Source organism: Schistocerca gregaria, chromosome 9 (assembly GCF_023897955.1).
Source record: "Schistocerca gregaria isolate iqSchGreg1 chromosome 9, iqSchGreg1.2, whole genome shotgun sequence".
Classification (NCBI taxonomy): domain Eukaryota; kingdom Metazoa; phylum Arthropoda; class Insecta; order Orthoptera; family Acrididae; genus Schistocerca; species Schistocerca gregaria.
The window spans coordinates 182,916,033-182,943,721 of NC_064928.1; the positions used below are offsets into that span (position 1 = coordinate 182,916,033).

The 27,689-nt window shown below is 41.1% G+C and overlaps 1 protein-coding gene across 3 annotated transcripts in view; it reads left to right on the forward strand.

Moving 5' to 3' along the window:
* LOC126291757 (eukaryotic translation initiation factor 5) overlaps nt 1-27,689 on the forward strand; it is a 107,773-nt gene that overhangs the window by 63,317 nt on the left and 16,767 nt on the right. For 2 of the 3 annotated variants that reach the window (XM_049985438.1, XM_049985439.1), the window contains exons 3-7: nt 3,912-4,023; nt 4,242-4,608; nt 11,339-11,623; nt 14,241-14,401; nt 15,448-15,741. In XM_049985438.1, the coding sequence (XP_049841395.1) occupies nt 4,452-4,608; nt 11,339-11,623; nt 14,241-14,401; nt 15,448-15,741 (897 nt within the window). In that variant the 5' untranslated portion in view covers nt 3,912-4,023; nt 4,242-4,451. Of the gene's footprint in view, nt 1-321; nt 3,842-3,911; nt 4,024-4,241; nt 4,609-11,338; nt 11,624-14,240; nt 14,402-15,447; nt 15,742-27,689 lie in introns of those variants that run through there. The other variant, XM_049985437.1, reaches the window with a different exon arrangement.

Consider the following 27,689-nt stretch of genomic DNA (forward strand, 5'->3'; position numbering starts at 1 on the left):
GTTAAAACTTAACACAGTAATCTGACTCCTATTACAGTTAGAGTGAAACAATTCCGTGATTGACAAAGTAGTGGCAGGGTGCAGTGTTGCCAGCGCGTAGCCAGCTACGCATGACAGGATTGTGCATGTGGTTTGAAAATAACAAAATGAGGTAATGGAGTGTAATCGCAGTCATGCGACGCTGGGGAAATTGGACTAGGAAGTGAGACGTTCAAAGCAGCAAACAAGTATCGCTGCTTATATTTGTAGCAAAATGAGGCTGTAGAAGTGAAGAGGATGTAAAACTTTGACCAACTGTAGCAAGAATAGCTTTCTGAAATAGGGAAGAGATAAGTAGACGATAAATAGAGAACACACGCCTTTGAGATGTGATACCATTGGAAAATTCTAAAAATTAATGGCCAGATAACCAGTCACGTAGCTCAGAATATTTCGTTCTTCGGTGGATATGAGCACTCTCAATGTGTAGACTAGCCTGATTGCCTTCAAACCAGATGACTGAAAACCACTGAATCGGCGGAGAAAAACAAATGCTAATCCTCCATCACTTTTTAACATAATAAATGATAAAAATAGCACTTAAGGTGAGCGAACTTCAGCACGTTACAGTAGATTTCTTTCAAATAAAAGCATAGGGTAGAGTAATAGTTCTCAAGGTACCACGTGGTACCTAGACAGGGAAAAGCGAAAGGTGCTACTTCACAAAGTTACGGCTACAAAACCTGAGGGATCGGAGTACCCTGCAAAGGAAACAGAAATGAGTATTGAGGGAACACGGCCATTTCGACAGATCCCAGAACTGATACTTAGAATAATACGTGAAACACCAAATACAGCTTGAGGCTAAAAATGGAGAATGGAGGTTAGCAAAGACTTATTGGCAATATTCCGCGGGGGTGGGAGACTCCACGACGCTCCTAAATGTTGCAGATACCCAACGGGCATGATTCGCTGTTTCAAATTATGCCATGTGTTGAACATAGACAATTGCAGCCGTAAACGAAAATACTTTCTTTTAGCGGTGTAAATGAGACATCATCCACGCATGTTTTTTTATCCTTCAAAACAATTTCTCGAAATGAAGCGTCTGAAAAAACTTGATGTTGCAGTAGTGTCGATGGTCATGTACCCAGCATTCTAAAATGAAAAAGCTGCAATTCCAAACGGTTCGGTACACACACATTTTTCTCACGAGTTGCACATTTTCGACACTTCTCTTGTGACGAGAGCAAAGTTTATAGATGATATCCAACTTCCGGTCTCCCAGAGAACTTATTTCTAGACTCCTTTAAATGAATAAAAACTCTACTTCTGTAGGCGGGGTGGTGCCCAAACACCTCCAACCCATTCTGCCCCCGTCTATGCTCGTGTGGGTATAACCAAGGCACTTGGTGTTAGTCACTCATAAAATTCTGCTTGTAATGAAAATTCAAAACCACGAAATGTCGACAGAGTTAAGTGTGTATTGTCTATGTAAGGGCAAGATGGAATTTCTGTATTTAAAGCTGTTTATAGAGCTGCATTCACCTCCATTGCGGTAAAAATGCTGTAATATTTTGGCAATAAATATACGTATTGAGAAGAAATAAGTTTGCCATTATCTGAAGCATGGGTTTGGTCTCGTACACAGCATGTAGACTAAGAGCAGTCTTCCAAAATGTGAAGTTTCTGTAGCTGCTGCATAATGTAGACAGGGTAAAGGAGAACTCGTGTTTAATAAATTCGCTACCATCAATGGCTAGACGCAGCCAAGTAATTGAAGTCCCGTTAACACAAGATCCCGCCTAAATGTTACGAACATACATATGTTCACATTTTGCAACTTACGTAAGCGGAACGAAACATTTTGCTTATCTATTAATTCGATACCAGTTCTTTCTACGAAGTAAACAAATCATATGTTGGCATTATACAGTTGTGCATTTTAATGAATACCATCAGAAGGCAAACAGGTCAACCACATAAAAGAATGGAAGCGGTCTGAAAACAGTCGTCGGGTAAAAAGTGAAGTATTCACTGCAGATTTAGTCACTGTTAAAACGTTCGTGCTGCAATCCACCTGAACAAGCATCGATGCAGTATTTATCGCGAAGTCACGGAATCTTTCCATATTTCAAAAAATTAACGTGTTGGGTTTGTATGTGGCTTCAGCGAGTGAAGAGCGTGTTGAATGAAAACATGCCTAAGGTTACACTATATGAAGCATTAAGTTGTTATACGTAACTTACGTAAATGACAAGTAGATGCATAATTCCATAACAAACATTCGACGTGAAAGTCGTCGTACAGAATCATAAAGTATATCACATTAACGCAGGATATTTAAAACAACTGCCATTTGCTTGTCAAATGCTATTTCCGTTATAACAGTTCTTAGTCCGTGGATGAGATTTTTAATCGCAGTGTCAGGCTGAGAACTAAAAAATGAAATATTAAGAGCAGACGAATAAAAGTATTTTGTTTGAAACCGTGAAATTAATTTCGAAAGCTTCATTAATGCTGTCTCTTACTACCTATCTCCTGTTGTATTCACCTTTGAAAACATATTTTCCCAACACTAAATAAAATTCTGGTGGCTGTAAAAATGTTGTATACTTAAAACTGCGATGGCCGGCTGTTAAAAAGTACGCAGTGCTCGTAGTCCACAGGGCAGAGTGCCTGCCGCGCCAGTTTGTTCAGCCCTGATCTCACATACCAGCTGGTTTGCCCAAGGCCGTTGCAGCGTGGGTCGCCGCCATTAAGTAACACTGCGAATTGCGTGGCTGTAATTTGACTAAATTAGGAGGCAGTTTACACCTTTCACTGTACCCTAATGACGTCATGCATTGTCGGCGAGTACAGACAGTGGACAATGCTTGTAACATATTGTAAATAGGAAATACATTGAAAATACTACACAGATCCTGCAAAGTTGATTTTTCTTTAAAAATTATTAAAATAGGTTATGAAATTTAAATCACACACGCAATTGCGTTCCTCTTAGAATATCGTGGGCATCGTGAAATTTTTCCATTCTTGCGTAATGTTGTCTGAATAAACTGATAAAAACTTAGTGAGCATGCGCCACAGCAAATTTTATCTATGGGTTTGTGTGGCAAACAGGATAATTACTGCTCACTGACATATGACTGCTGCAAACAGGCTGCTGAGGTCGATTGATCTCAGTACTTCTAACTCTACTCTTAGCGCTTTAACAGAAAAAGTCCAGAACTCTATCGCAAACGAAAACAAATTCCGCCTTGCGACTTACGCATTACTTTCATGTAAAATTGTGCGCAGCATGGAAGTTATAGGTCGTTGCTAGTAGTTAATCCGTACATCTCTGATTTATTGTGTTAGATTCAAATGTTCGCTAGGACGCAAGAATAATCTTTGACAACAATCTCATTTAGATATTCATTTTTCACCGTAAAATATTCTTGTCGACATACTACGATAAATGTTGATGCGTATGAGTGAGAGTGGCCACGAAAAGCAGTTGTATGCCTGTGACAGAGCGAGTATATTTGAAATCTCGATGGAAAAACATCGATTGGAGATTTTCCTAATTGCAATTGGAGACTAAGACTCAAAGACTGAAGTGAACGGCTACACGTATGAAAGAAAGATACACAAGTTACAAAATTCCATGGCGTTTTATCAGTTAGGATATAGACTGAGAGGACACAGCGATGTTCAGCTTAAACAAAATGAGTTTGATTTTAATAATATTTTAAACCAAATGTAAAAATATCAAGTTTATCAATGTCTGAAATAATTCTCCTTACACTTCCTGCATAATCACTTTCTTGAAACACCACAGCCTAGATTTTTGTACAGAGACCAGAAGAATAAAGTTCAGGTCAGTGTATATGACAATCATGACCCCCTTATTTAAATTTGAAATGTTAACTGCTTAATTTTTGTTACAGAGACATTATCCAGAAGAAAATCTGGGAGTTTCCACATAGCCCTAGAGCCAGTTCGTGGCCTAGACTCAAGGTGTATGATTTCATCTAAGCGGCAGGAACCTATAAGTTACAGGTAAGAAAAATGGATGTTGGCTCCTGTCCTATGTAGTCTCACTGATGATACTGGCAGGCCGATATACTATGAAGATTTATGTATTTGATAAGGCAGCCTGAGAGACTTATAAGTAATTAAAGCATGGTAACACTGATTTGTATGTATTTTATTAATGTGAGATTGCTGCTGTGCTATTCTCAGTGTTACAACTAGTATTTTTTTCATTTAAATTGCAGGACATCAAAATTTTCCAGTAATCGGCACAGGAAGCTGCAGCCATTCAGAGAAACGTGACTGCCCCTCTCTCTCGCTCTCTCCCTCCTTTCGTGCCGACGCGCTAGAACACGCCTTGAGGCGGTAACCCCACCCTGCACTATCCCCGACACCTAAAACTGCCAGCATTTCGTCCCATCTGACCCCCTGCTCGCGACTGTGTACCCAGCAAGATGGGAAGTGTCAACGTAAACAGGAACGTGAGCGATGCGTTCTATCGCTACAAGATGCCCCGGATTATGGCAAAAGTCGAAGGCAAGGGCAACGGCATCAAGACAGTCATAGTAAATATGGCAGAAGTTGCAAAAGCCATTGGACGTCCTGCAACATGTGAGTTCTTTGATATATGTTAAATAACTGTTTGCTGTAAGAATATGAATTGTAAACTACTGGCCTTATTAGCTTGTTTCAGCTTAGTATATATGTGAATATTTATTAGTTAAGAATTATAGATGAAAACAATTTTGACTTAGTGATGTGGAAATTTGCCTCTGAATTATTACTGGCCATTACACTTGTAGTAAGTTCATTCTTCTTAACATAGAAAATGTTCAGAGCTTTGAAGAAATAACACAAAAATAATTGTTGTAACTGGTAACCTCCCGAAACATCAATGTGGAATTTTAAGGATTCAGATTCAGAGCTCAACAAACAAAGAAAAAAGTTACCTTTGTCATGACTCAACAAGCCACCTGACATTGTGTGGTGGAAGGTACTTCTGGCACCACTAACTGAACTCCCCCCCCTCTACCCCCCCCCCCCTTCTGCACACATACCCTCCCATTCTCCCCTGTTCCATTGGTATGTGGGAACAATGATCATTAGTTAACCTCTGCATTAGCTCTTTTTTTTGGGGGGGGGGGGGCCTTCCCTGGTGTCGTTTCATGTGCTGTATGTGGGACGAAGTAATATGTTGTCAAACTCCTTCCAGGAAGTACTCACTTGAAATTTCGGTATAAACACCTCCGCAATGCACAAAGCCTCTTGCAAGAGGGGGAGTTCAGTTAGTAGTACCAGGCGTATCCTCTGCCACACAGTGTCAGGTGGTTTGTGGAGTTTGTTGAGCATTTCTGTAACACTCTCACTTCAAATAATACATCAGTCCTACCTGCCAAAGATCCCACGATGATGAAAAGTACTTACCAACTGGTGGAATGAGTGCCTTAAAAGCCATTTCCTTCATGGATGATTCACATTTCTATGAATCTGCCTGTTACTCTGATATTTTACTGTAGTTTCCAGCAACTTGTCATCAATCTTTCTTTTTCTGTGTATGTCCAGTACTTCAATTTAGGTAATTTCCAAGAATGTTTGCCTATCGAAGCCGTGGGCTCCAAACAATAGATATCGAATGTGCAATTAAAAATCGATCACGCCACTGTGGTGGTGCGCATTATGAGCTTGTTTATAGTGGTCACTGCAGCAACGGCAAAAGGAGTGTTGCTATAATAGTTGTAGTTACGAAGGAAACAACTTACCTCACTCGACGTTGTCATCGTCATGAGGAAATCCATTTGATGTGTATGCTATGGGAAGAATTCCCTTTCTGCTGTAACCTGGATAGACTGAAAGTGTCAAGCAAAATATGGGTAAAGTGTGGCATTTCCAACAAAAATTCGAACAATTTTCGACATTGCATAAGCATGGAATTATTCTTTTTTTGTGTTATTTCTTCAAAGCTTTGGTGTTCGTACGATGACTGAAAGAAGGGACAGTAACACTGTTCCATGGAAGAACAATTTTGAATACCGAATTCAGTGTTTTGGACTTCAGTTTCAGTGCCTTCATGGTCACTGTGTGACTGAAAGCATGACTTTGAAGTGCTTAGGGTTTTTTGTGTAGGCTGGACCCTCGTAGGGTTCTTAATCAGATGGGTTGAAATGATTAGGCCTACACTTTCAAAGTTGTGGAACAGTTGTCTCATTACTGTCTTTATGCTCATTTTGTTTTAAACTTAAGTCATCTGTGTTGACTTACCTTAAACCTGGTGTTATTTGTTAACACAGCAGTTTCCTAACACTGCTGATAAGAGATTGGAAAGACACTGTGGTTTAAGATCTAGCTCTGAACATACTTGGCTAAGACTTATTGAGTGGTGCATTTGAATTTTTCTATCTTTGTCCTCGGTGCTTAACATTTCATATTGACTATTCAGATACTCTGCAATTCGTATTGTCACTCTTGCTAAGCAAAAATATTCACAATTTAACATTGCTTCTAATACCTGTAGTTACAGCTGCTATCACAGCCTTAGGATCACTTATACCTTGCTCTACATGAACTGAGTCTGTAAGTTCAGGTTTGTTTGTTGCTGGAGGTCTAAGATGTTACTTTCTTAAGTTGGTTCTACAATTATTTGCCCAAAGTAATTTTCAATCAAGATGTTCAGAATGTCATTTGAATCTGTTTCTAGTGCCAGTTTTGACAGCATGACTTTCCCAATCTGTACATGGCTAGTTGAAGTTGTGCTCCATTATAATGGCCAATCGGGAAAGCTATTGACAATTTTTTGCAAGTGTTCTCAAGTATCATAGCTCCTGACTCAGGTGGTCTATAAAAGCATTAGATAACCATTTTTGACTGGCTTTTATTGCTTAAATTCAGCCAGATAAATTCACATTTGGAATCCATGATAATCTTCAAATATTATCAACTAATTTACTGCAATAAATATGCCGCCACAATAGATGACTAACCTATCCTTAAGATAAATATACTAATCTGAACTTAGGACTTAATTGCTATTCACTTTTGGTTTCAACCAACTTCTGTTCTTAACATCATCTGGGCATTATAACAGTCAGTAAATGATACTATTTTTGGGACCTTTACTTGGAATATCCTACCGTGTACGGCTATATCGATTTTTTTATGTCCACAATAAACATTTTTATGGAATGGTTCAGATGTCAATTGCTCTCACTTTTAATAGGTATCAGTGATAACGCAGTCACAGTGGATGCAGCGTTGATGGTAAAAGAATAAGTTCTCAGGCACTTTTTCATCTGGAATGTTTTCCTTGACAATTTTCAGTGTGTTTGAGCTAATTTGCTCTTTTGATTTTCACCTGTAGTGGCAACTATAGTGGAGAGCTTAGAGATCAGTGGAGGCAGTGAAAATTGGTGAAGCAAGTTAGTAAAGAATTATAAAGAGGGGCAGAAGTCAGCTCAATTTCATAAAACTTTTTTGATATCCCAGCTGCATTTTGATTTTGGGGCATATGGGTGCAAGTCGATTCTACCAATTGTGAAGACACAGATTCTGATGATATGTTGCTGAAGCCACATGTAATCAGACAATGGAAACTATGGAACATAATAATATGAATAAGATACAAATTGCCACTCACCCAGTAGAAGCCATCTAGCCAGTTCCTTCCTCTGTAGATATAGAATTCTTATCTTTCACTGATATGTGTTAAATACTAAAGACTGTTTTATTCCAGATAGTTTTATGAAAATATTCCCAAGGTCATTGGCTGCCACACTAAGCACAATTCAAAATGACTTTGTTAGTACTGATATTCACCAAAACATAGGTTATATGACTGCATGGTGTCCTCTTTCTTAGAAAGAAAAGAGAAGGCACTAATATGTTGCATTGGGTATTTGTACAGAAACAGTGGTGCCACATGAAAATGTATGCTTGACTGGAACTCTACCCTGGGATCTCTTATGTACTAAGCAGTTGCATTAATCACTGTGCTGCCCAGAAGCAGAGTTTATCGCAGTTGTGCAGACTACCTTCGTGCACCCCCCAGCTGACTCACATTCTCACCGAACACCACCTATCTGCAGTCCCTGTCCGTGTCTTGTGTGCTTGCTAATTTTAAATTCCTGCTGGAAGTCAAATGTAGAAGTGCATCTGCACTGAAGACTGGATTCATTGCCCATTGAGGCAAATCAATTACATGAATGCATAGTGTCTCTTCTTTGAGACATGCAAAACACACACCATTGTTTCATATAAGGGCCATCTGGTGCTCTAATTTCAGAAAAAGTTTGCACATTACCGTCTTGGATTTTGCTGAAATTTTGGTTGAACATCTGCACAATGTTCCCAATGAATATTGGAAAGATTTACTTAAGCCAAATTATTACTTGCAGGGAGATAGACTTGTTTTACTCCTTAGTGCAGTTAAAAACAGTGCACTCTTGTGTTTTCGGCAATTTTAGGACTCCTGTGCAGTATTGTCTTGAAAGAAACAAAACTAGAGTATCTTTAACATTTTGTGCTTTCTTAAGTGAAATTTTATTATAAAAAAGGATTGCCTGAGTGATGTGCATGTGGGTAATTTGAAGCAAAGTTGGCCGAAAAAATTCCCTTGAAATAGAGGTTAAGTTCGAATTTTTATGTCTCCAAAAGTGATTGCTGGATAAACTCGAAGCTTTGCACATTACTTACTTACTTACTTACTAAAACAGTCTTTTAAAACATTGTTCTACTGCTTTTGTGTAGTTTACAAATTGAGGGCAAAGTTGATGATTTTATAAAAATGCCAAAAACTTTCTGGGAAATTTTTAAAATGTTCTTTCATTAGAAAGTAATGTTCTAAACTACCTGAAAAACTAATTTGGTTCTGCAATGTGAGCATAAGGCCCAAAAAAGATTGTCAAGGTGGAGGTGAATTAATAATGGAGCCACATTCTGCTTGTACTCATGGAATAAGCAAGAAATCAATTAAAAAGAATAGCTCTCTCTTTAGTGGATTAGTGAAATCATCTGGCTGGCAGTATAGTTATTCTTAAGACATTTACAGCAAATTTATGGAACCTGTAAAAAATTAAAGTAACTCGAATTAAACATAAGTGTAGGATCCTGAAAGACACACTGTAGCTTTGTCTTCTGACACTTACAGAAATGTATCATCAGCTTGGGATTCCATGTGAAGAACTTCGCATCAGGTTTGGGAACCTGTGGTAAGAAGTCACCTGCACATGCTGTTGCACATTTCATGGGCATAGCCCCTCTGGTGATGGCGATGCTAGTTTTCTCATTTAAAAAGGAAGGAGCACTGGTTAACCCATCATGAACCATACCGACACATTTATGCAATTTTTCCTCTGTGTAGTAATGTTGCACATTAACTACAAACTTTAACAAGACATAAACTATATTTTAAACCAGAATAAAACTAGCATGTAAACAGAACTGCACAATGGACATACTAGTAATTCTCAATAGCATGAATCAATTCCAAAAAAAAAAATCCAGGAAGACTGCTGTGAACTTCACCAAAATTTACACAATGTGGCAGTGGTATTAATCCTGTAGGCTATATATAGGATAAGTGTTATAGCTGTCATGCAACAGTTTGACTACCATATCCACTGCCTTGGTAATACTGTTAAATTGTTAAGTTTATAACTAGTTTCATTCTGTAGCTACAGCAGATAAAACTAAAATATGTAGACGAGCAGTGACTTTCTCTCTTCAGTTGTAAGTACTTTTGATGTTGCCTTTCTCAGAGAGTACTAAACAATTGTAGAACATAAGACATCAGATTTGAGTACCAGTAGAATATGGGCCTCATTTTCAATACACATAGTTGTTTTCTGGTGCTTTATATTGTTGCATAGTGTTCTAGGTGGTTTAGAACATGGTACTTCTGTAAACTCTCTTCAGGGCTTGTCTATCCATATGCAAATTGCCCAGGAAATATGTATTATTTCACTTCAGTGTGCAGAGGTTATATAAGATCATCTAGTTTATTTGCTTTCGAGAATATTGTCACAAATTGCCAAAAACTTGAGGATGCACTTTGGATCCCTGCACTGTGGGATCAAGCAAATGACTAATCTCCAGAGTTATTGAATTAATGATCATGAAACATTATCAGTGTTGGTTGGGAACATAATTCTTCATACAAAATTCCATCAAAATCCATGATGGTCATGCAAAACCTCTAGATCACTTGGCACAGAATGGTGCACAATTGATTTGCCTCAATGGGCAGCGAATCCACAACCTTCAGTTTGGGTGCACATTTATGTTAGAATTCAAGAGGGAATCCAAAATAATTGAGCATGGAGGACATACAGATAGGTGGTGCTAGGTGGAAGTATGTTGTTGGGAAGCATTCTGAGACAGTCTGTGCATTTGTGATGTCCAGGTGCTGCTGCGGTTTACACAACTGCCTAATAAGCAGGAGATCATGGGTTTGAGTCCTGTTCTAGCACACATTTTTATTTGTTGCTGTTAGTTGGCAAAAATATCCCAAGAAAGGTGATGTCCTTAGTTCCTTTACTTTCTTTCCTATCCTTCCCCCCCCCCCCCCCCCCCTCTCTGCGTAAGTTTACTGCCTAACTGGTTGACCAACAACCCTAGTAAGAAGAGAACTATTTGTGCATCTTCAGTGAGGGGAAGAGGAATATAAGGGGTGAACATTTGGGGGCAGTTGCATCACTATCTGCAGATACGTGTCTCAGTACCCAGCTTTGGAGTGTTGTGTGTTATTTTGAGGACATTGGACTAAATGTCTTTCAGTACTAGAAGACTCCTCATGTATGGATCCTCAGTTTTATTGAGCTGTGTGGGCAGCACAAAAATGATTCCCCTTCTTGCCTGTAAGCAATTGATGTGGTGCTTTTGAAGGGATGGCATGGGAGGGAAGTCCCCTACTACATACATAGTTTGTTACATGCCTTTGTAACCATTCTGTTTAGAGACTCACAGAATAAGTCAGTGCTCTCCGGAGCAGGTCCCTTCTTCTCGTAAGGACCTAAGCAGACCGTTTCACTTAAAGTATATTTTATACAAAAATTGTTAATCACTATGTGTACATGAACTTTCAGCTTCTACGTGAATTTTTAGGGTATTAAATTTGAGCTCTCTCTCTGTGCTATTCACATGTTGTCTAAGAGCTCTGAAAACAAAAGTATGTTAGTTAATTTACGTTCTATTTTAAAATGTCAATGTTATTTTGCCATTTGCTTTAGTAGACTAATCTTGTTTTCCTTCGTTACCTTATTTTCTGTACATTTTTATTTATTTTGGACAAAAATGACAATGCTGGTATCTTCTAACAGATTTAATTTTCCCGTACATTTTTTTGTTGCAGATCCAACAAAGTACTTTGGCTGTGAGTTGGGTGCCCAGACACAGTTCGATTTCAAAAATGACCGTTTCATTGTGAACGGGTCACACGATGCAGCAAAACTGCAAGACTTGTTGGATGGCTTTATCCGCAAGTTTGTGCTGTGTCCCAGTTGTGAGAACCCTGAAACAATCCTGTCAGTAAGCCAGAAGAAGGGCCTGATAAGTCAGTCGTGCAAGGCCTGCGGTTTCCATGGGCCCTTGGAGTTCAACCACAAGCTGAACACGTTCATTCTGAAGAATCCTCCAAGTGAGTATACAGCTGTGCACAGTGCTAGTAGTCCTGCAGTTGCTTAATATTTCATTTTTAAGTAGTTTCCTCCCTCATCGTGTCACCTTGCACTACATATCCCTCTTGTTTATTATTGAGGCTTGCTTGTTCAGAAAGGCAGAAAAAGACTCGGCACATTGCTGCTAATTTTCTTTTGTGTTCTTAAAATACTTGCACAACATGCTTCAGTGCCTAACCTACTTTCAGAAGTCATTTTTTGGTACCACTTTCATGGCAATTTATGTTGAAAATGACTCACTTCATAGCTGGATAGGCTATTTTATTTTGTGGTTATTTGACAGCAATAAATTTTCTTCTTAAACTTGTTCACTGTTTATCAATTCTAGTTACCTAACAATCTAATACAGGCCTGTTCACTAATCTGCTCTCATGATCTGGCTCTTACTTATAACACAACAGTGACAAACAGGCAGGCTTAACTGTGACACACAGGTGTATAGTGTGTGTGTGTGGGGGGGGGGGGGGGGGGGGGGGAGGAAGAGAGGATCTGAAGAAGATAGCTTCACAACAAATCTTGTTTCTATGGCAAATTTATTATCTAAGACTGATGTATTAATGAGAAGTAACAGTGAAATGGAACATTCCTTTCAATATTTTGATGAAGGGACGAAAGCAGGGCAGCTTAGTATGAAACGGGATATTTCTTGAGACTGATGGAGCCTTCTAATGAATGCCATCTGAGGGCGAAATTTAATATGACAAATGTTCATTTCATTACCATTTTATTTAAACAAATGTAGAAACATCGGATGTCAGTGAATATTACTTGTTTGCTATTCACTAACACTGTCTGTTATTATTTCTTGAGCATTGTTAATTCGAAGAAAAGCTTATAAGTGTGTCGGTGAGCTGCTGTGGATGGATTTCACTATCTTCGCTGCAGAAAAAGTTGCTTGAGCTCAGTTTCCACAGCATCAACAGCAACAGAAAATCAGTGAAACTGCACATTTAGCAGATTGGGGAGGAAAAAAAAACAAAAAACGGTAATGTGCTTAAACTGCAGAATCATTTGTAGAGTTCCTCCTCAAAACAAAAATGTATTTTCATAATGAAAACGCTGGGGAAAAATTACTGCTATGTTTATTCCTCTGCTTCTATATAATGCATTTCTGCTGCTCGCTCTTTGCCTTAGAATTGTCCACAATCTTTTGCATGGAAGGTACTTTAATGTAATTGTAAATTGAATTTTTGCATTTCATTTCCTAACCTGTCACCAAGCTATGTTTCATTGATTAAAGAAGTAAGTTACTATGCACTTAAAGCACTGTGCTCAGTGTGTGTATGTTCACGTGTGAGACTATGCTGAACTAAGTCTTCATCCTTTTGAAGGAAGCACATTGGCTGCATTGCCCTGCACTGCGTAATGATGTCTGATGCTAAATTTTACCACGAGCACACACTCCCCACATAGCCAGCGAGCATGAGCACTCTTGCTCGCCTACGTACATCCTGAACAGACTTGTTCTAATGTATTTGTCAACAGAACTTAATTATGTATCTCATACAAGTACACTGGAAACTCAGTTGGAGTATCAGTGATATTAAAAGGGAAGATTGCTACCTGCCGTGAAGATGCCATGTCGAGTTTTACACACACACACACACACACACACACACACACACACACACACACACACACACACACACACACGGGGGGGGGGGGGGGGGGGAGATTGTTGCAAATTATAGCTTTCACCAAGTGGTGGCTTGAGAGGTTGTGTGCATTGTTCTTTACTGAAGAAGGTTTTGGATGAAAGTGGGAATGGCCAGTGTCTTTTTGTTGTGCCTATCGAGAACTCAGTAGGTCATCTTCATGGTGAGTAGCAATCCATCCTTAGCGTAGTATTGTTGATACTGCTGCATTGTGTAGAGATTCAGACTTAAATCCTATTGCGAGTAACAGTTTGACAGGTGGATGCAAATTGGCTCCTAATCACAAAAGGCCATTCCTGTCCAGTGTTAAATGTCATTTTAAACTTTGAATGAGGCGCAACGATACTGTATGTAGCTATAGCCAACAATGTAAAACTAGCAATTAAACACCTAGTGTTTGAGGCAGCAAACTGACACACTGTACTTAATCACATGGAATCTGATTGGTCTGAACAACACTGCAGTTTACGACATTTCTGCAGGGACGTATGATAGGTGCCTGTTCAGGCTGGACAGGACATCTGTCTATATATATTGTGCACAAAAATGAAATAGTCAGCTGATTGTTGGATGCCAAAAACTTGACATTGTCTGAGGTTTCCTTGGAGTTAGCATAAACCTGTGATGATGATTAACTGTTTGCTTTTGACATAAGTTACATATAAGCAATTTTAGTGCCAAGCCAATCAGGTGCAACATTAACAGAATACTAATTGGTGCACTGGTAATTGTTTGTCAGTGATAGTGTAATCTTCCTATTTTGATCTTACGGCATTTCTTGCAAATGTTCAATGATTATAATACATATCTGACTCTGTGAAGACACCTTCTATAAGGCAGACTATGAGGCACAGTTTCATATGATTAAACTAGTGACAAATTGTGAAAGTTGTATATTTGCACATTATTCATTACTTTGCAGACCTGAACCCTGCTGCGCAAGGCTCATCACTTACAGAAGGCAAACGAGGAAAACGTGGTAAGAAGGGTGCCACAAATGGTGAGACGAATGGTGAGAACCGTTTGTCTGATGATGGTGGAGACCTGCCTCTAGAAGCACCAGAAAAGCATGCCCAAGAAAACGTGAGTTTCACTGTTGATGAGGCAAAGCATTCGTGCTTTCCTCTAAATTAATATCCTTGGGTAGGTTAAACATGACATTGTAACAAACATTCTGTTGACGTTACATTTGTAAAATCATATTGTGAGCAAATTTGAAAGTGTTGTTACTTTTGCAAGGAAAACTTAAAATTCATGAAACTAAAATACATAAAATATTTCGTCATATCACTATCTTGACTTTGTTTGCATGGAGAAAAGTAAGTGATTGAAGTGCAGCTGCTTGCAGTTGGCTGATTGACCTTATTCTAATTTGGATAACCGGAGATACACCCCTGAAAGAAAGCCATGTCAATTTAACGTTATCAGTGGATGACATATGAATTACATAAAATGTTGGAAAGATTATTTCTCAGATTGTGCTAAACTAAATTATATTAGGCTTCTGCGAGGCCACCTTGTCCCCTAGCTTGGATATCCTAATGTAACATTAGTCTGTTGGAGCTTTCACCTTCATAAATATCAGGGAAATCTCAACTTACATTAACAGCAGATTGTGTTAGCAGTACGTGCTTTGGAACAGTTAAAACACTTGACCTTGTGATGGAACTTGCATGCTGGAAGTTTTCCTTCCTTGTGGTAGTTTTAACGTGCATACATTTCAGTGGGCAAATTTGACAGATGAGAATACATTAGGTGCTGCTGGTGTTATATTTTCAGGTACCTTCAATTTTTTTCTTGGAAAGAGAACTCTGCATTGTTGCAAATTTAAAGTGACTACAAGCTGGTGGTAACTTCGTGGACAGCAAAGCAATAATCTTAAATTCATTCCTTGATTTATAAAATTGGCAACTGCGAGTGACACAAATTATAGCCATGTGATTATCACTTGCTTGACATGTGATTTTTTTTTTAGCTTGTGCTAAGTCTGATAGTGTGAGCATTGCTCATTCCACATGGGTGTGACTTGAGTAAAACTAGAATCTAAAGAGTTCAGCACATAAGTAGTGTGAGTGGCAGTACAGAGTAATACCAGTTGGAGGTGCCAAAATCTTTTGATTGTGTTCCAGGAAGAGGAAGAAGACAACGAGCACTGGGCAGTGGACGTTTCAGAAGAGGCAGTGAGGGCACGTATGCAAGACCTTACAGATGGTGCCAAAGGACTCACCGTGAGTGATGACTTGGAGAAGACGGAGAAGCAGCGGATGGACTTGCTGTACGAGATGGTGAAACGCAAGCGTGATGCCGGGACACTGGATGGAGCGGACAAGGAAATTGTCGTAGAGGCTGACAGGTTGGAGATTCGGTCCAAGGCACCACTGGTCTTGGCGGAGCTTCTGTTCAACCAGAACATGCCACAGCAGGTAAGTTCCTTCATGGAGGATTTTGGCAAAAGGAATTGGACATTACTCTCTCTCTCTCTCTCTCTCTCTCTCTCTCTCTCTCTCTCTCTCTCTCTGTGTGTGTGTGTGTGTGTGTGTGTGTGTGTGTGTGTGTGTGTGTGTGTGTGTGTGTTTCAGAGCCAGAATAGCTTCTTTGTAAGTTTTCACATCAGGTCAAAACTATCTTCAGTGGACTGGTGGTCAATGCTGGGTGACTGATTTCGTCAGTTACTGTGAAATGGTAAAGTGCCATAGAACCAGGTTGTGAATGTAATATTCACCCTATAAACTGAGGCTCTTACAGCCATCTTTGTCTGAGCTATCAAAAAAAAGTGTAGGAACTAGACCACTTTTGTGCCCCCTATTGACTGCTTTGGTGTCTGAAATAACAATGACACGCCTCCAGGCTTTGTATTCATTAATAATGGCCTGCAAACAGGTATACATGACCTCAGATTATCCAATTGGAGAGATCAAAATTCAGAGAGGCAGAGTTCTTGCAGAGTTCCTCAGACCAGCTGATATTTTGTATTGTCAGTTCTGAGAGACTACTTCTGTGTTCTGCATACTTTACGCCAAATCCCAGATTGTTATGTTGTAGTTACATCTAATAGCCAAGCTTCTAAGAAATTTAGATTGTTTTCTTCTTGACAAGACACTTTTGACACAAACTTGGCTGCAGATTTTATAGGTTGATACTTTAAATTTGTTGGACAGTTTTCAGCAATATCATGATCAATGCTGCTGCCACTAGCATTGTCTACTTCAGTGCTACTATTACTGAACTCTTGGACTTGGCTTGTTGACTGATCTGATAAGCATCTTAGACATTTTGATGGATGGATCATGGTTATGTTTACCACTTTCTCCCACTTGGCCTCCTGTTTGATTTCTTCAAAGTTCTTTGTCTTCTCTGCAAAGCCAGTTTCCATCCTGTTTTATAATATTGAAAATATGTTAAGATTTTTAAGCACTTTATTCCCCAACTTCCTATAATTTTGGAACACTTGAGAGTTGTCAATCTTCACATAAATTTGCTGTGTAGAAAGAAAAAGGAAGCTCAGCTTTCCCCAGAACTTTAGCATTCTTGTTATATGTTCTTTATATGGCCAGCTCGCCCTTGTAAGTTTATTATATAACTCAATGTATGCCATCTGTCTGCCTGTTCAAAGGAGGTATTTTGCACAGAATCTCATTTGCCTTTTTCATTTCTGCTGTGCTGGGACAACACCTTGTAGTTGTCGTATTTCTGGTTCATATTGTTTCAGCCAATTCTGACGATTTTGTTGTTGGACTCTCCTCGGAACATGATTTTCTGAAATTTCAGTAGTAAATATCTCAATGATGCACAATGCCTTTCTTGTAACATCTGCTAACAGACTTGGTTGAACATCCCCCTTAACAATCCCATGACGAAACGATCCACTCTGTTGGATCTTCTCTCTGGTTTGTCAGTCCTATCAGGTAGGGATCCCAGATAGATAAAAAATATTCAAGAACTGGATGAACAAGCAGCTTGTAAGCCACTTCCTTTTTGGATGAGCTAAATTTTTTAAGTGTATTCCTATTATGGTGTGTCTGGCATCTGCTTTTCCCACTACTTGTTTTATGTGGTCATTTCACTTAAGGTTGCTCTGGATAGTTACTCCAGAATATTATTTTACAACAGATACCATTTCCAGCAGTTTGTCATCAAGAGTGTAGCTACACAGTAATGGATTCATTTTCTTATGTATGTGCAACGTGTTACATTTATTTATGTTCAACATCAACTGCCAGAGCTTGTCTCATTCATCAGTTCTGTGGAGGTCATTCTGCAAATAGTTACTGTCTTCTGGCATTGCCACTTTATTACAGACAACCACATCAGCAGCAAACAGCCTTAGAGAGCATCTGACGCTTTGTACAGTAATGCTCCTGTCACACTTAATGCGGGTATGATCTTTACATCTGTCGATCTTATTCCATTAAGAGTGACCTGTTGAGTTTTGCGTGCAAGGAAGTCATGAATCTAGTTGCAAATATGCTGTAGTACTTGATAAGTACATATTTTTTCCGCTAACTGGCAGTGTGAGACTGTTTCGAATGCCTTCCTGAAGTCTAGTAACACAGCATCAACAAGAATGCTGTTGTTGACAGTGCTGTGGATCTTATTGAGGAGCAGAGTTTTGCAGAATCCATGTTGACTTTTATAGAGAACATTTTCCTTCCCCAAGGTCGTAAGTTTTGAGCATAAAACATGTTCCACAATGCAACAGATCGATGCCAACGACATATGTGTAAAAGTGTGTGCATTTGTTCTATGGCTCTTCTTAAATTGGTTAGGACCTGCACTTCCTTACAGTAACTAGGTACCCATTGTTGCTCAAGCTGATCTATGATGAATTACTGCTAGAAGGGGTCTTCCATGGTGAAGACTGAATGAAGTATTTTGGCCTTATCTCTGTTATCTTCTGTTTCAGTGCTAGTATGGTCATTGAGTGAGTGAATAGGTGAATTGGTCCCACTTAGCAATTTTACGTACAACCAGAACCTCTTAGGGTTTTCACTCAGATCAGTTGACAGAGTTTTACTTCTAAAGTCATTGAACGTTTCTATGCTTCTCTCAATGCTCCTTTTGCTTCATTCAGCTTTTGTTTGTCAGCTAGGTTTTTGCTAGTCTCGTGTACATTCAGAATAAGATGTTACGGGATGGGAAAGACTCACCACTGTTTAATAGCAGTGTCAGAAAACAGCTATGTACACAAACAGAACTTTATGCTGACAAAGTTTTCGTTGTTTACATAAGAGTTTCCTAACATGGCTAGTAAACAGTGGCAAGTCTTTCCCATCCCTTAACACATTACTCATTACATACTTGTCTAGGGCTTATTGCACAATTACTCTGAATTTTTTCAATTAGTTTTCCACATCTTCACCCTCATCACCAAATATTTGATGAAGACTGTAAGATAATCTAAAATTTGTATCTTTTCACTCTTGCTAAGCTAAAATATCTTCTTACCCTTAACATTGTCAGACCCCTTGTCATAGATGCTACCACAGTCTTCTAATCACAGGTACTTTATCAATGTTGACTGACTACATACATTCAGGCCTGTTGCCACGTCTTAAGATGTAACCCTCAAGAGTTGGTTTTCTTATCTGTCCAAAATAATTTTTTGACAACACATCCGGAACACTGTCTCATGAATCCCTATCTTTGGCACCAGTTTAGATAGCATGATATTACGAATCTATACCTGGCAAGTTGAAGTCGCCCCTATTAAAACAGCCTGATCAAGAAAGTTATTAACAATATTCTATAAGTTCTGTGAAGGACTTTACCACTGGAGCTCCTGACCCAGGTGGTCTATAAAAGCATCTGATTATTATTTTTGAATGACTTTTGATACTTAACCTCTCCCAGATTAATTCAGTCAGAATTCGTAATAACCTCATTAGACTTAATCAAATTCTTTGCCGCAATAAACACACAGCCACCATTGGCGACTAACCTATCCTTGCAATTAATATTCCAGTCTGAATTAGAGATTTCATTGTCATTATCTGGCTTCAACCAACTTTCTGTTCATAATACTATCTGTGCATAACCTTCAGTTAGTGATACTAATTCCGTGACCTTTCTTTGGGTGCTCCTGCAGTCTACTAAACTTGTATTAACCTTTCCTATCTCTGATCTGTGACTATGAATGTTCCAAGTCATAAAACAACATTTCCTGAAGCTTTAAAATGCAGCATGGTGTAATTAGTTAACAATCTACAGATATTTGTCAATGCCAGGTGGCATCAAATCGTTCAATCAATACAGTTAAGTGGGTATTCTTCTTTATAGGTGTAACATCGTTAAGATTTTTGCAATGTATCTCTTAATTGACAAAGTCCCACATCCATTGTTCGCCGCATAAACTGCCATGGCTCGTTACTTCATATGGGGTAGATAGACTGTAGGGGTAAAATTCTCAGAATATAGAGCCAACTGCAATAATGGGGTAAAATTCCAGCATTTTTCAGCTGCTTTTAAATGTCCGTGTTATATTTACTACTTTCACACCTCTGGCCTTTAACTGTAGAATTAGGTAATGCAAACAAAGGCTGTTAAAACAAGAACAGTCAGTCCTTAGCAACTATAAAACCTAAAAGTCCTCACAATTGGCATTTTGTGTATTGAAAGGCCACTTAATTTGCATTGTGAAAAGTTTTGGAAAGGTCCAGTGAGTTCATTCTCATGGCAGCTCAAATGTATAACTCCTTTACATGCATAGGACATATTCTGCATGTTTAAATGCTTTGCATTTTAATATTCATGCCAAATGAAATGTTTGAAGTTGCGTTCATACTGCTGAAATTTGAAATTGACATGAAAAAACCTATTGCTATCAATCCAGAAATAAGTTTCCAATGGCGGCCATCATAATACGGTTAAACATACTTCACCAAAAGAAAAATCCATGCTTGTTGTAATTTATGTCTGAAAAATCACCATTAAAAAATGTTACTCTTATTGGGGTTAGGGATAGCTCTAGAAATATTGAAGGCTTTGCTGTAAAATAAAGTTTCATCAGTGTAGTAGTGTGACAAATGGAAAAAATGTTTCCAGAACAAATGGACAAGAGTCAAAGAAAATTATGATTCTGCTTGAGCCCATCATATTATTAAATTGTAATCAGATGATGATGATAAAAATATCTAATCACATGGAGTAATAAAATAGAAAGAAACTTCCACATGGGAAAAATATATTAAAAACAAAGATTCCAAGACTTACCAAGCAGGAAAGTGCCGGTAGACAGGCACAATAAACACACACACACACACACACACACACACACACACACACACACACACACACACACACACACTTTCGAGCTTTCGGAACTGGTGGTTGCTTCGTCAGGAAAGAGGGAAGGAGAAGGAAAGATGTCAGGAAAGAGGGAAGGAGAAGGAAAGATGTCGGGAAGGAGAAGGAAAGATGTCGGGAAGGAGAAGGAAAGATGTCGGGAAGGAGAAGGAAAGATGTCGGGAAGGAGAAGGAAAGATGTCAGGAAAGAGGGGAGGAGGAGGAAAGATGTCAGGAAAGAGGGGAGGAGGAGGAAAGAGGGAAGGAGAAGGAAAGATGTCAGGAAAGAGGGAAGGAGAAGGAAAGATGTCAGGAAAGAGGGAAGGAGAAGGAAAGATGAAAGAATGTGGGTTTCTCCTTCCCTCTTTCCTGACGAAGCAACCGCCAGTTGCAAAAGCTCGAAATTGTGTGTGTGTGTGTGTGTGTGTGTGTGTGTGTGTGTGTGTGTGTGTGTGTCTACCGGTGCTTTCCCGCTTGGTAAGTCTTGGAATCTTTGTTTTTAATATAATCACATGTAGATATTGAAGTCTTGCAATTTCTGTCGATCTGCCCCCCCCCCCCCCCACCCTGCGGGTCAGGGGGTTACAATAGGTCCAAGATATTCCTGCCCGTCTTGCACCTTTCGGCCTTTCTGATGGTCCACTGTAGGTTTTGACCTTCATTCTTCAAAATTTTCCCGAAGAGTGAGCCAATTGGTGAAGGGCGCTTTCCATGGTGCATTGTGTCCGTCGTGCATTGAGACTTTCACCCACTTTCTCGTTGTGGCATTACAGTCCCACTCGCACTCCATCTCTTGGGTGGGGACACCTCCCTGGGTGTGCTTTTCCTCCATCCACTATGCAGTGTTGTTTTCTGTTCCAGTGATGACCATAGACTTATTTGCACCTCATACCCAGGCTGTTGTGGTGGGGCTGCTGGTGGTTGTACCCCCTGACTAAATAAGGATCGCTCTGCTAATGCCTGCACCGTTAACTCCCCACGTATGCCAAGGAATAGATGCCCATCTCCCTGGGGCATTGGGACTCCTGGCAGTGTCCATCCTGCCAGGTGGCCCTTGCTGATTGTGGGTGGCACCCTTTTGGAGGTCCCCTCGTCAGAGTGGGTGGCATTAGGGCGGATGACATGCCATGAAGTGTAGTAAATCATCTCTTGCTGGTGGTCAACCACCAGCAGTATCTAAACAGTCAGTCTAACTTCAATGCTAAGAAATGTGTTCCCAAATTGTTCATCTCCCTGGCCACACCATCAGAGGAAGGCCAGGCTAAGCATGGCAGCCAAGCTTTTTCGCCTTGGTGCCTCATATGTACAAGAGCTGAGGGGGACTCCTTAGTTTTGATGAAGCCTCAGTTTTTTGTAGAGCATTTAGAGGAGAAATTGGGGGAGGTGGAGGGCTTGTCCAAAATGCAGTCAAGGTCAGTCTTGACAAGAATAGCATCCTCTGCCCAGTCCCAGATATTACTGACTTGTGACAAGTTGGGGATGTATGTTAACATCATGCCCCATAAGCACTTAAATATGGTCCAGGGTATTGCATTCAGCAGGGACCTTCTTTTACAGTCTGAGCTGCACACCTGTCTCGAGTAGTGAGGTGTTCATTTCATTTATCTGGTGTGTCCACAGGGCTCAGAGGGCTATTAGGTTGCCACTGGTGCCTTCATCTTGGCTTTGGAGGGTGATAAATTACTGAGAAGGTCCCCATCTGTGTCAACTGTGGAGAGCATCATTTGTCTTGCTCGTCAGACTGCAGGATGTTACAGAAAGAGTAGAAAACCATGGAATACAAGACCCTGGACTGACATATACTGAGGCTAAGAAAAATATGAAAGGCTACATCCTGTGTATATGACATCCACTTACGCTTACAGCTCTCAGCTGTCAGGCTCCACCTGCTCCTTTGATGGTGGTGGGCACTTAACCTCCCTGTTGCTACTGCACCACCTACTTAAGGAGCAACACCCCACCAACCATTGGGGACGTCAGTCTCCACTTCTCAGCCAAAGAAGCGTACATCTTCTTCGGATCCTCTAGATAGGAAGGGGTCCATTTGGTCACTCCCTTCCCACGTAACTACCAGTAGCAAAGTGGACACCCGCCAGTGGCTGAATCAACCACAGGTATCTGGTCGTAGGGCTTCAGTATTTCTCAGTCAGAGACACTCAGTGAAGCCCTCCCAGCCAGAACAGTCAAAGGTGAAGCGAGATAAAACCAAAAAGATGACCATCCCCCACCAAAGCACAGATATTGCAGGGCACCCATACCACCGCTACCTTCAAGCTCTGTGTCTGAGGATGAAGTGGAAATTATCGCGTAGACAGCCTCATTGTTTTGTGCCTTCCCAGTCTCTCAAGCATGTCACCCTACAGTGGAATTGTGGCAGATTTTTCAACCACCAGGCTGAACTACAGAAACTGTTTAGCTTTACACCTGCTTTCTGCATCACTATCCAGAAAACCTGGTTCCTGACAATGCGGTTCCGTGCCTTCTGCGGCTATAGTGGATGTTAAAAGAACCATACCGGATATAATAGTGTGAAGTGGAGTTTGTGTCTGTCCAGAACTCAGTATGCAGTGAACCTGTGCCCCTTCACATCCCTTCTAAAGCTGGGGCTGTCAGGATAAGGACAACGCAGGAAATAATGGTCTGCAACAAAGATCTTCCTCCATATACTGTACTACCCCTGAACGCATTGGCTGCACTGATTGATCAACCCTATCTCCTTCCTACTTTTGGATGATTTTAATACTCACAACCCCTTGTGAGGTGGCACCATGCTTACTGGCCAAGGCAGAGATGTCGAAACTTTACTGTCTCTAGCTGAGATTTTCACTCTGCACCAAAGTGTGCACTGATATGAAACTTCCTGGCAGGTTGAAACTGTGCGCCTGATAGACTCGAACTCTGGACCATTGCCTGAAGTTTGGAAGGTAGGAGATGAGGTACTAGCAGATGTAAAGCTGTGAGGACGGGATGTGAGTCGTTCTTGGGTAGCTCAGATGGTAGGGCATTTGCCTGCAGATAGGCAACGGTCCTGAGTTAGTCTCAGTCCGGCACACAGTTTTAATCCGACAGTAAGTTTCTCCACTGTCTGAATTCGACCTCTGCCTCTTAAATACTGACACCCCCCCCCCCCCCCCCACACACACACACACACACACACACACACACACACACACACACACACTCACACTCACACTCTTCATTGTGGCTCGCGGCACTTAGGCACTTACTCGGCCATTGATTTATCCCTTTGCAGCCCAGGAATTCTCACATCTGTCCTCTGGAGAGATTCGTCATTCTTTAGGGTCTTTATGGTGCCCCGGCGAGTCAGTCCCTTGGTGGTCACCAGAAGTCGCTGAAGCCATTAAAGAGCTTCGGCGAGCTCTTCAGCGACATAAGCAGCACCCTTCCGTAGAGCATCTAATAGCCATATAAACAGCTCCGTACCACGCGTTCACCAGCTTATAAAAAGACAAACAAGTGTTGGTGGAGGTATGTCTCGTCCATTGGGTGCTATACGTCACCTTGCCAAGTCTGGATGAAGATAGGATGTGTTTTTGGGTACCTGACCCCAACAGGTGTCTCTGGTGTTAACATCAGTGAAATGCCGAGTATTTCTCTGACATACGCTCGAGCTATTCGATTGTAGTGCTCAGCGAACTATCCCCTAGCCTTTCGCACCTGCAAATGGCGGATGGAATGGAATGGAAAGTAAAATAAAATAAAGTCCTCTTGTTCACTACACACCACAGTGAACCCCTATGACACCCCATTTACAGAGTGAACTCCTAGGTACCTTTGCACATTGCCCCAACACAGCTACTGGGCTGGATCAGATCCACAGTCGGATGGTTAAATGTCTCTCATCTGACTACAAGCGACATCTCCTAGTCATCTTCAGTCGGATCTGGCACGATAGCGTCTTTCCATAACAATGGCGAGAGAGCACCATCATTCCAGTGCTCAAACCCGGTAAAAACCCGCTTGATGTGAATAGCTATTGGCCCATCAGCCTCACCAATGTTCTTCGTAAGCTGCTTGAATGTATGGTGTCAGCAGTTGGGTTGGGTCCTGGAGTCACGTGACCTATTGACTCTTTGCCACAGCGGTTTCCCCCAGGGTTGCTCTACCACTGAAAATCTTGTTTCCCTTGGGGCTACCATCCGAACAGCCTTTCCCAGATGCTGACACCTGGTTGCCATTATTTTTTATTTACAAAAAGTGTATGACATGACCTGGCATCGTCATATCCTTGCCACATTATACAAGTGGGGTCTCAGAGGCCCACTTTAGGTTTTAATCCAAAATTTCCTGTTGCATTGTATATTCTGTTTCCAAGTTGGTATCTCCCATAGTTCCTCCCCATATCCAGGGGTCCCGCAGGGCTTTACATTGAGTGTAGCTCTATATTTAGTGGCCATTAACGGTCTAGCAGTAGCTGTAGGGTTGCCCATCTCACCTTCTCTGTATGCGGACGACTTCTGTATTTCATACTGCTCCACCACTACGGGTGTTGCTGAGTGGTGCCTACAGGGAGCCATCCATAAGGCGCAGTCATGGGCTTCAGCCCACAGTTTCCAGTTTTTAGCCACAAAGTCGTGTGTCATGCACTTCTGTCGGTGTCGTACCATTCATCTGGAACCAAAGCTTTACCTTAATGATGAGCCATTCACTGTAGTGGCGACATATCAATTCTTAAGACTGGTTTTGGACACCCGATTGACTTAGCTTCCTCACCTTTGTGAGCTGAAGCAGAAGTGCTGGCAGCACCTGAATGCCCTCCACTGCCTGAGCAACACACTGGGGTGCAGATCGCTCTACACTGCTGCAGCTCAATCCTGCCTTAACTTTAAGGCGTGGTTTATGATTTGGAGGTGCCTTCAGCGTTGCATTTACTCAACCCAGTGCACCACTGTGGTGTTTGACTAGCGACGGGAGCTTCTAGGAAAAGTCTGGTGACCAGCGTCCTGTTGGAGGCCAGAGTCCCACCATTGAAAGTTAAGCGTGCACAATTTCTCGTCAGTTACATTGCACACATTGTAGTTCTCCTTTCCCCACCCACGGCAATTCATCTCCTGCATTGGTGGCACAGGTCAGGGCTTACAATTGCAGTTCACGTCCGATCCCTACGATCCGAACTAGAGTCCTTGTCTTTACCACCTATACTTGAAGTCTATTCATGTACACCTCCATCATGTACACCTCCATCATGTACACCTCCATCATGTACACCTCCATCATGTACACCTCCATCATGTACACCTCCATCATGTACACCTCCATCATGTACACCTCCATCATGTACACCTCCATCATGTACACCTCCATCATGTACACCTCCATCATGTACACCTCCATCATGTACACCTAGGCCAAGGCTTCTCCTGGACCTTTCACATGGCCCTAAGGACTCGGTTAACCCCACAGATCTTCACTGCCACTTCCTCTCCATTCTTAAAATGTCCTGAGGCCATTAAGTGGTTTACACAGACAGCTTGATGGCTGATGGTAACGTCGGCTTCGCGTATGCCGATGGAGGACATATTGAACAGCATTCCTTGCCCGATGGCTGCAGTGTTTCCAGTGCAGAGCTGGTGGCTATATCCCGTGTTCTTGAGCACATCTGTTCATGCCCTGGGAGTTTTCTTCTGTGCACTTGCTCCTTGAGCATCCTACAAGCTATCGACTAGTGCTACTCTCATAATCCTTTGGTAGTGACCATACAAGAGTCCATCTATGCCCTGGAATGGTCCAGTTCTTCAGTGGTGTTTGTCTGGACCCCAGGTCACGTTGGAATCCTGGGCAATGAACTTGCCGACAGGCTACATGGAAACCACATTTGGAGACTGGCACATCTGAAACTGACCTGCATTCAGTATTAAGCCGCAAGGGTTTTTGGGTTTGGGAGATAGAATGGCATAACATCAGTATGCACACTAAACTGCGTGCCATTAAGGAGACAATGAATGTGTGGAAGTCCTCCGTGTGGGCCTCTTGCAGGGACTCTGTGGTTCTCTGCCAGTTCCACATTGGCCACACTTTGGCGATCCTCGGCTATGTCCTGCACTGTAAAGACTCACCTCACCTCAGTGTCGGTGTGGTGCCTGGTTGACAGTGGCCCACATTCTGGTGCACTGTCCCACATAGATTGCCCTGCGATCAAATCTTGGGCTACCGTACTTGTTGCTGCTAATTTTATCTGAAAAAACTTTGTCTGCTGATACAGTTTTATGTTTTATTGGTAAGGTTCGGTTTTATCATTTGATCTAAATTTTAGCACGTGTCCTTTGTCCGTGTGCTTTTAGGGTGGAGGCTTTAATGTGTTGCTGAGTGGCTGGCTTTTCCTTTTTAGCCTCGTTGTCAGCCAGCTGTGGTAACCTTTCTTGTTTTAACCTCTTCTACCTGTTTCTTGCATTTCTGTGGTTTTCTTGTTCCATTTTATCTAAGTGTTTGTTGCCCTTCCATTATTGTGATTTTTCCTTTCATTCCATTTTGGGTTGTCAGTCTCGTTGCTTTATTCTCACCCGTATGGCATTTTCTTCGGAACAAGGGACTGATGACCTAGCAGTTTGGTCCCTTCCCGCCTCTTTTAAACTGTCCATCCTTCCCTGATGCCAATAGCTCTCTGTCGATGTTCAGATCTGCACCAGCTCACATGTATTCTCATTAATTCAGTGAATTGCAAACCGTCAACTTAAAGCTGAAAAACATTCAGAAAGTAGGACCAACTGTAGTAAGTTTTCCGATCATGCGTAGCTGCTACAGTGGGACTGCTCAGCAGAGCCCTAGATGATAATTCTACCTAATGGCCACATTTCTCGGAAATGTAGGTCGAAGAAAGGCAACAGCCTACCATCTCCAACACAACTGTGCCAACTGAAGAACTGAAATGTTCAAACCTACATGTTGCTGACAGATATATCTTTCTGTGGTTCCAGGCATGACACAATGACTTTACACATGTTTCCCCTGTATTATTGCATCGAATGTAAATATGTAAGGTTGACGGGAGAAGGGTCGTACTGAGGGGCAAACTCATTACCTACTTCTTACTTAACTTTTTCTTGTTGTTTAGAGAAATATCTTATGCGAT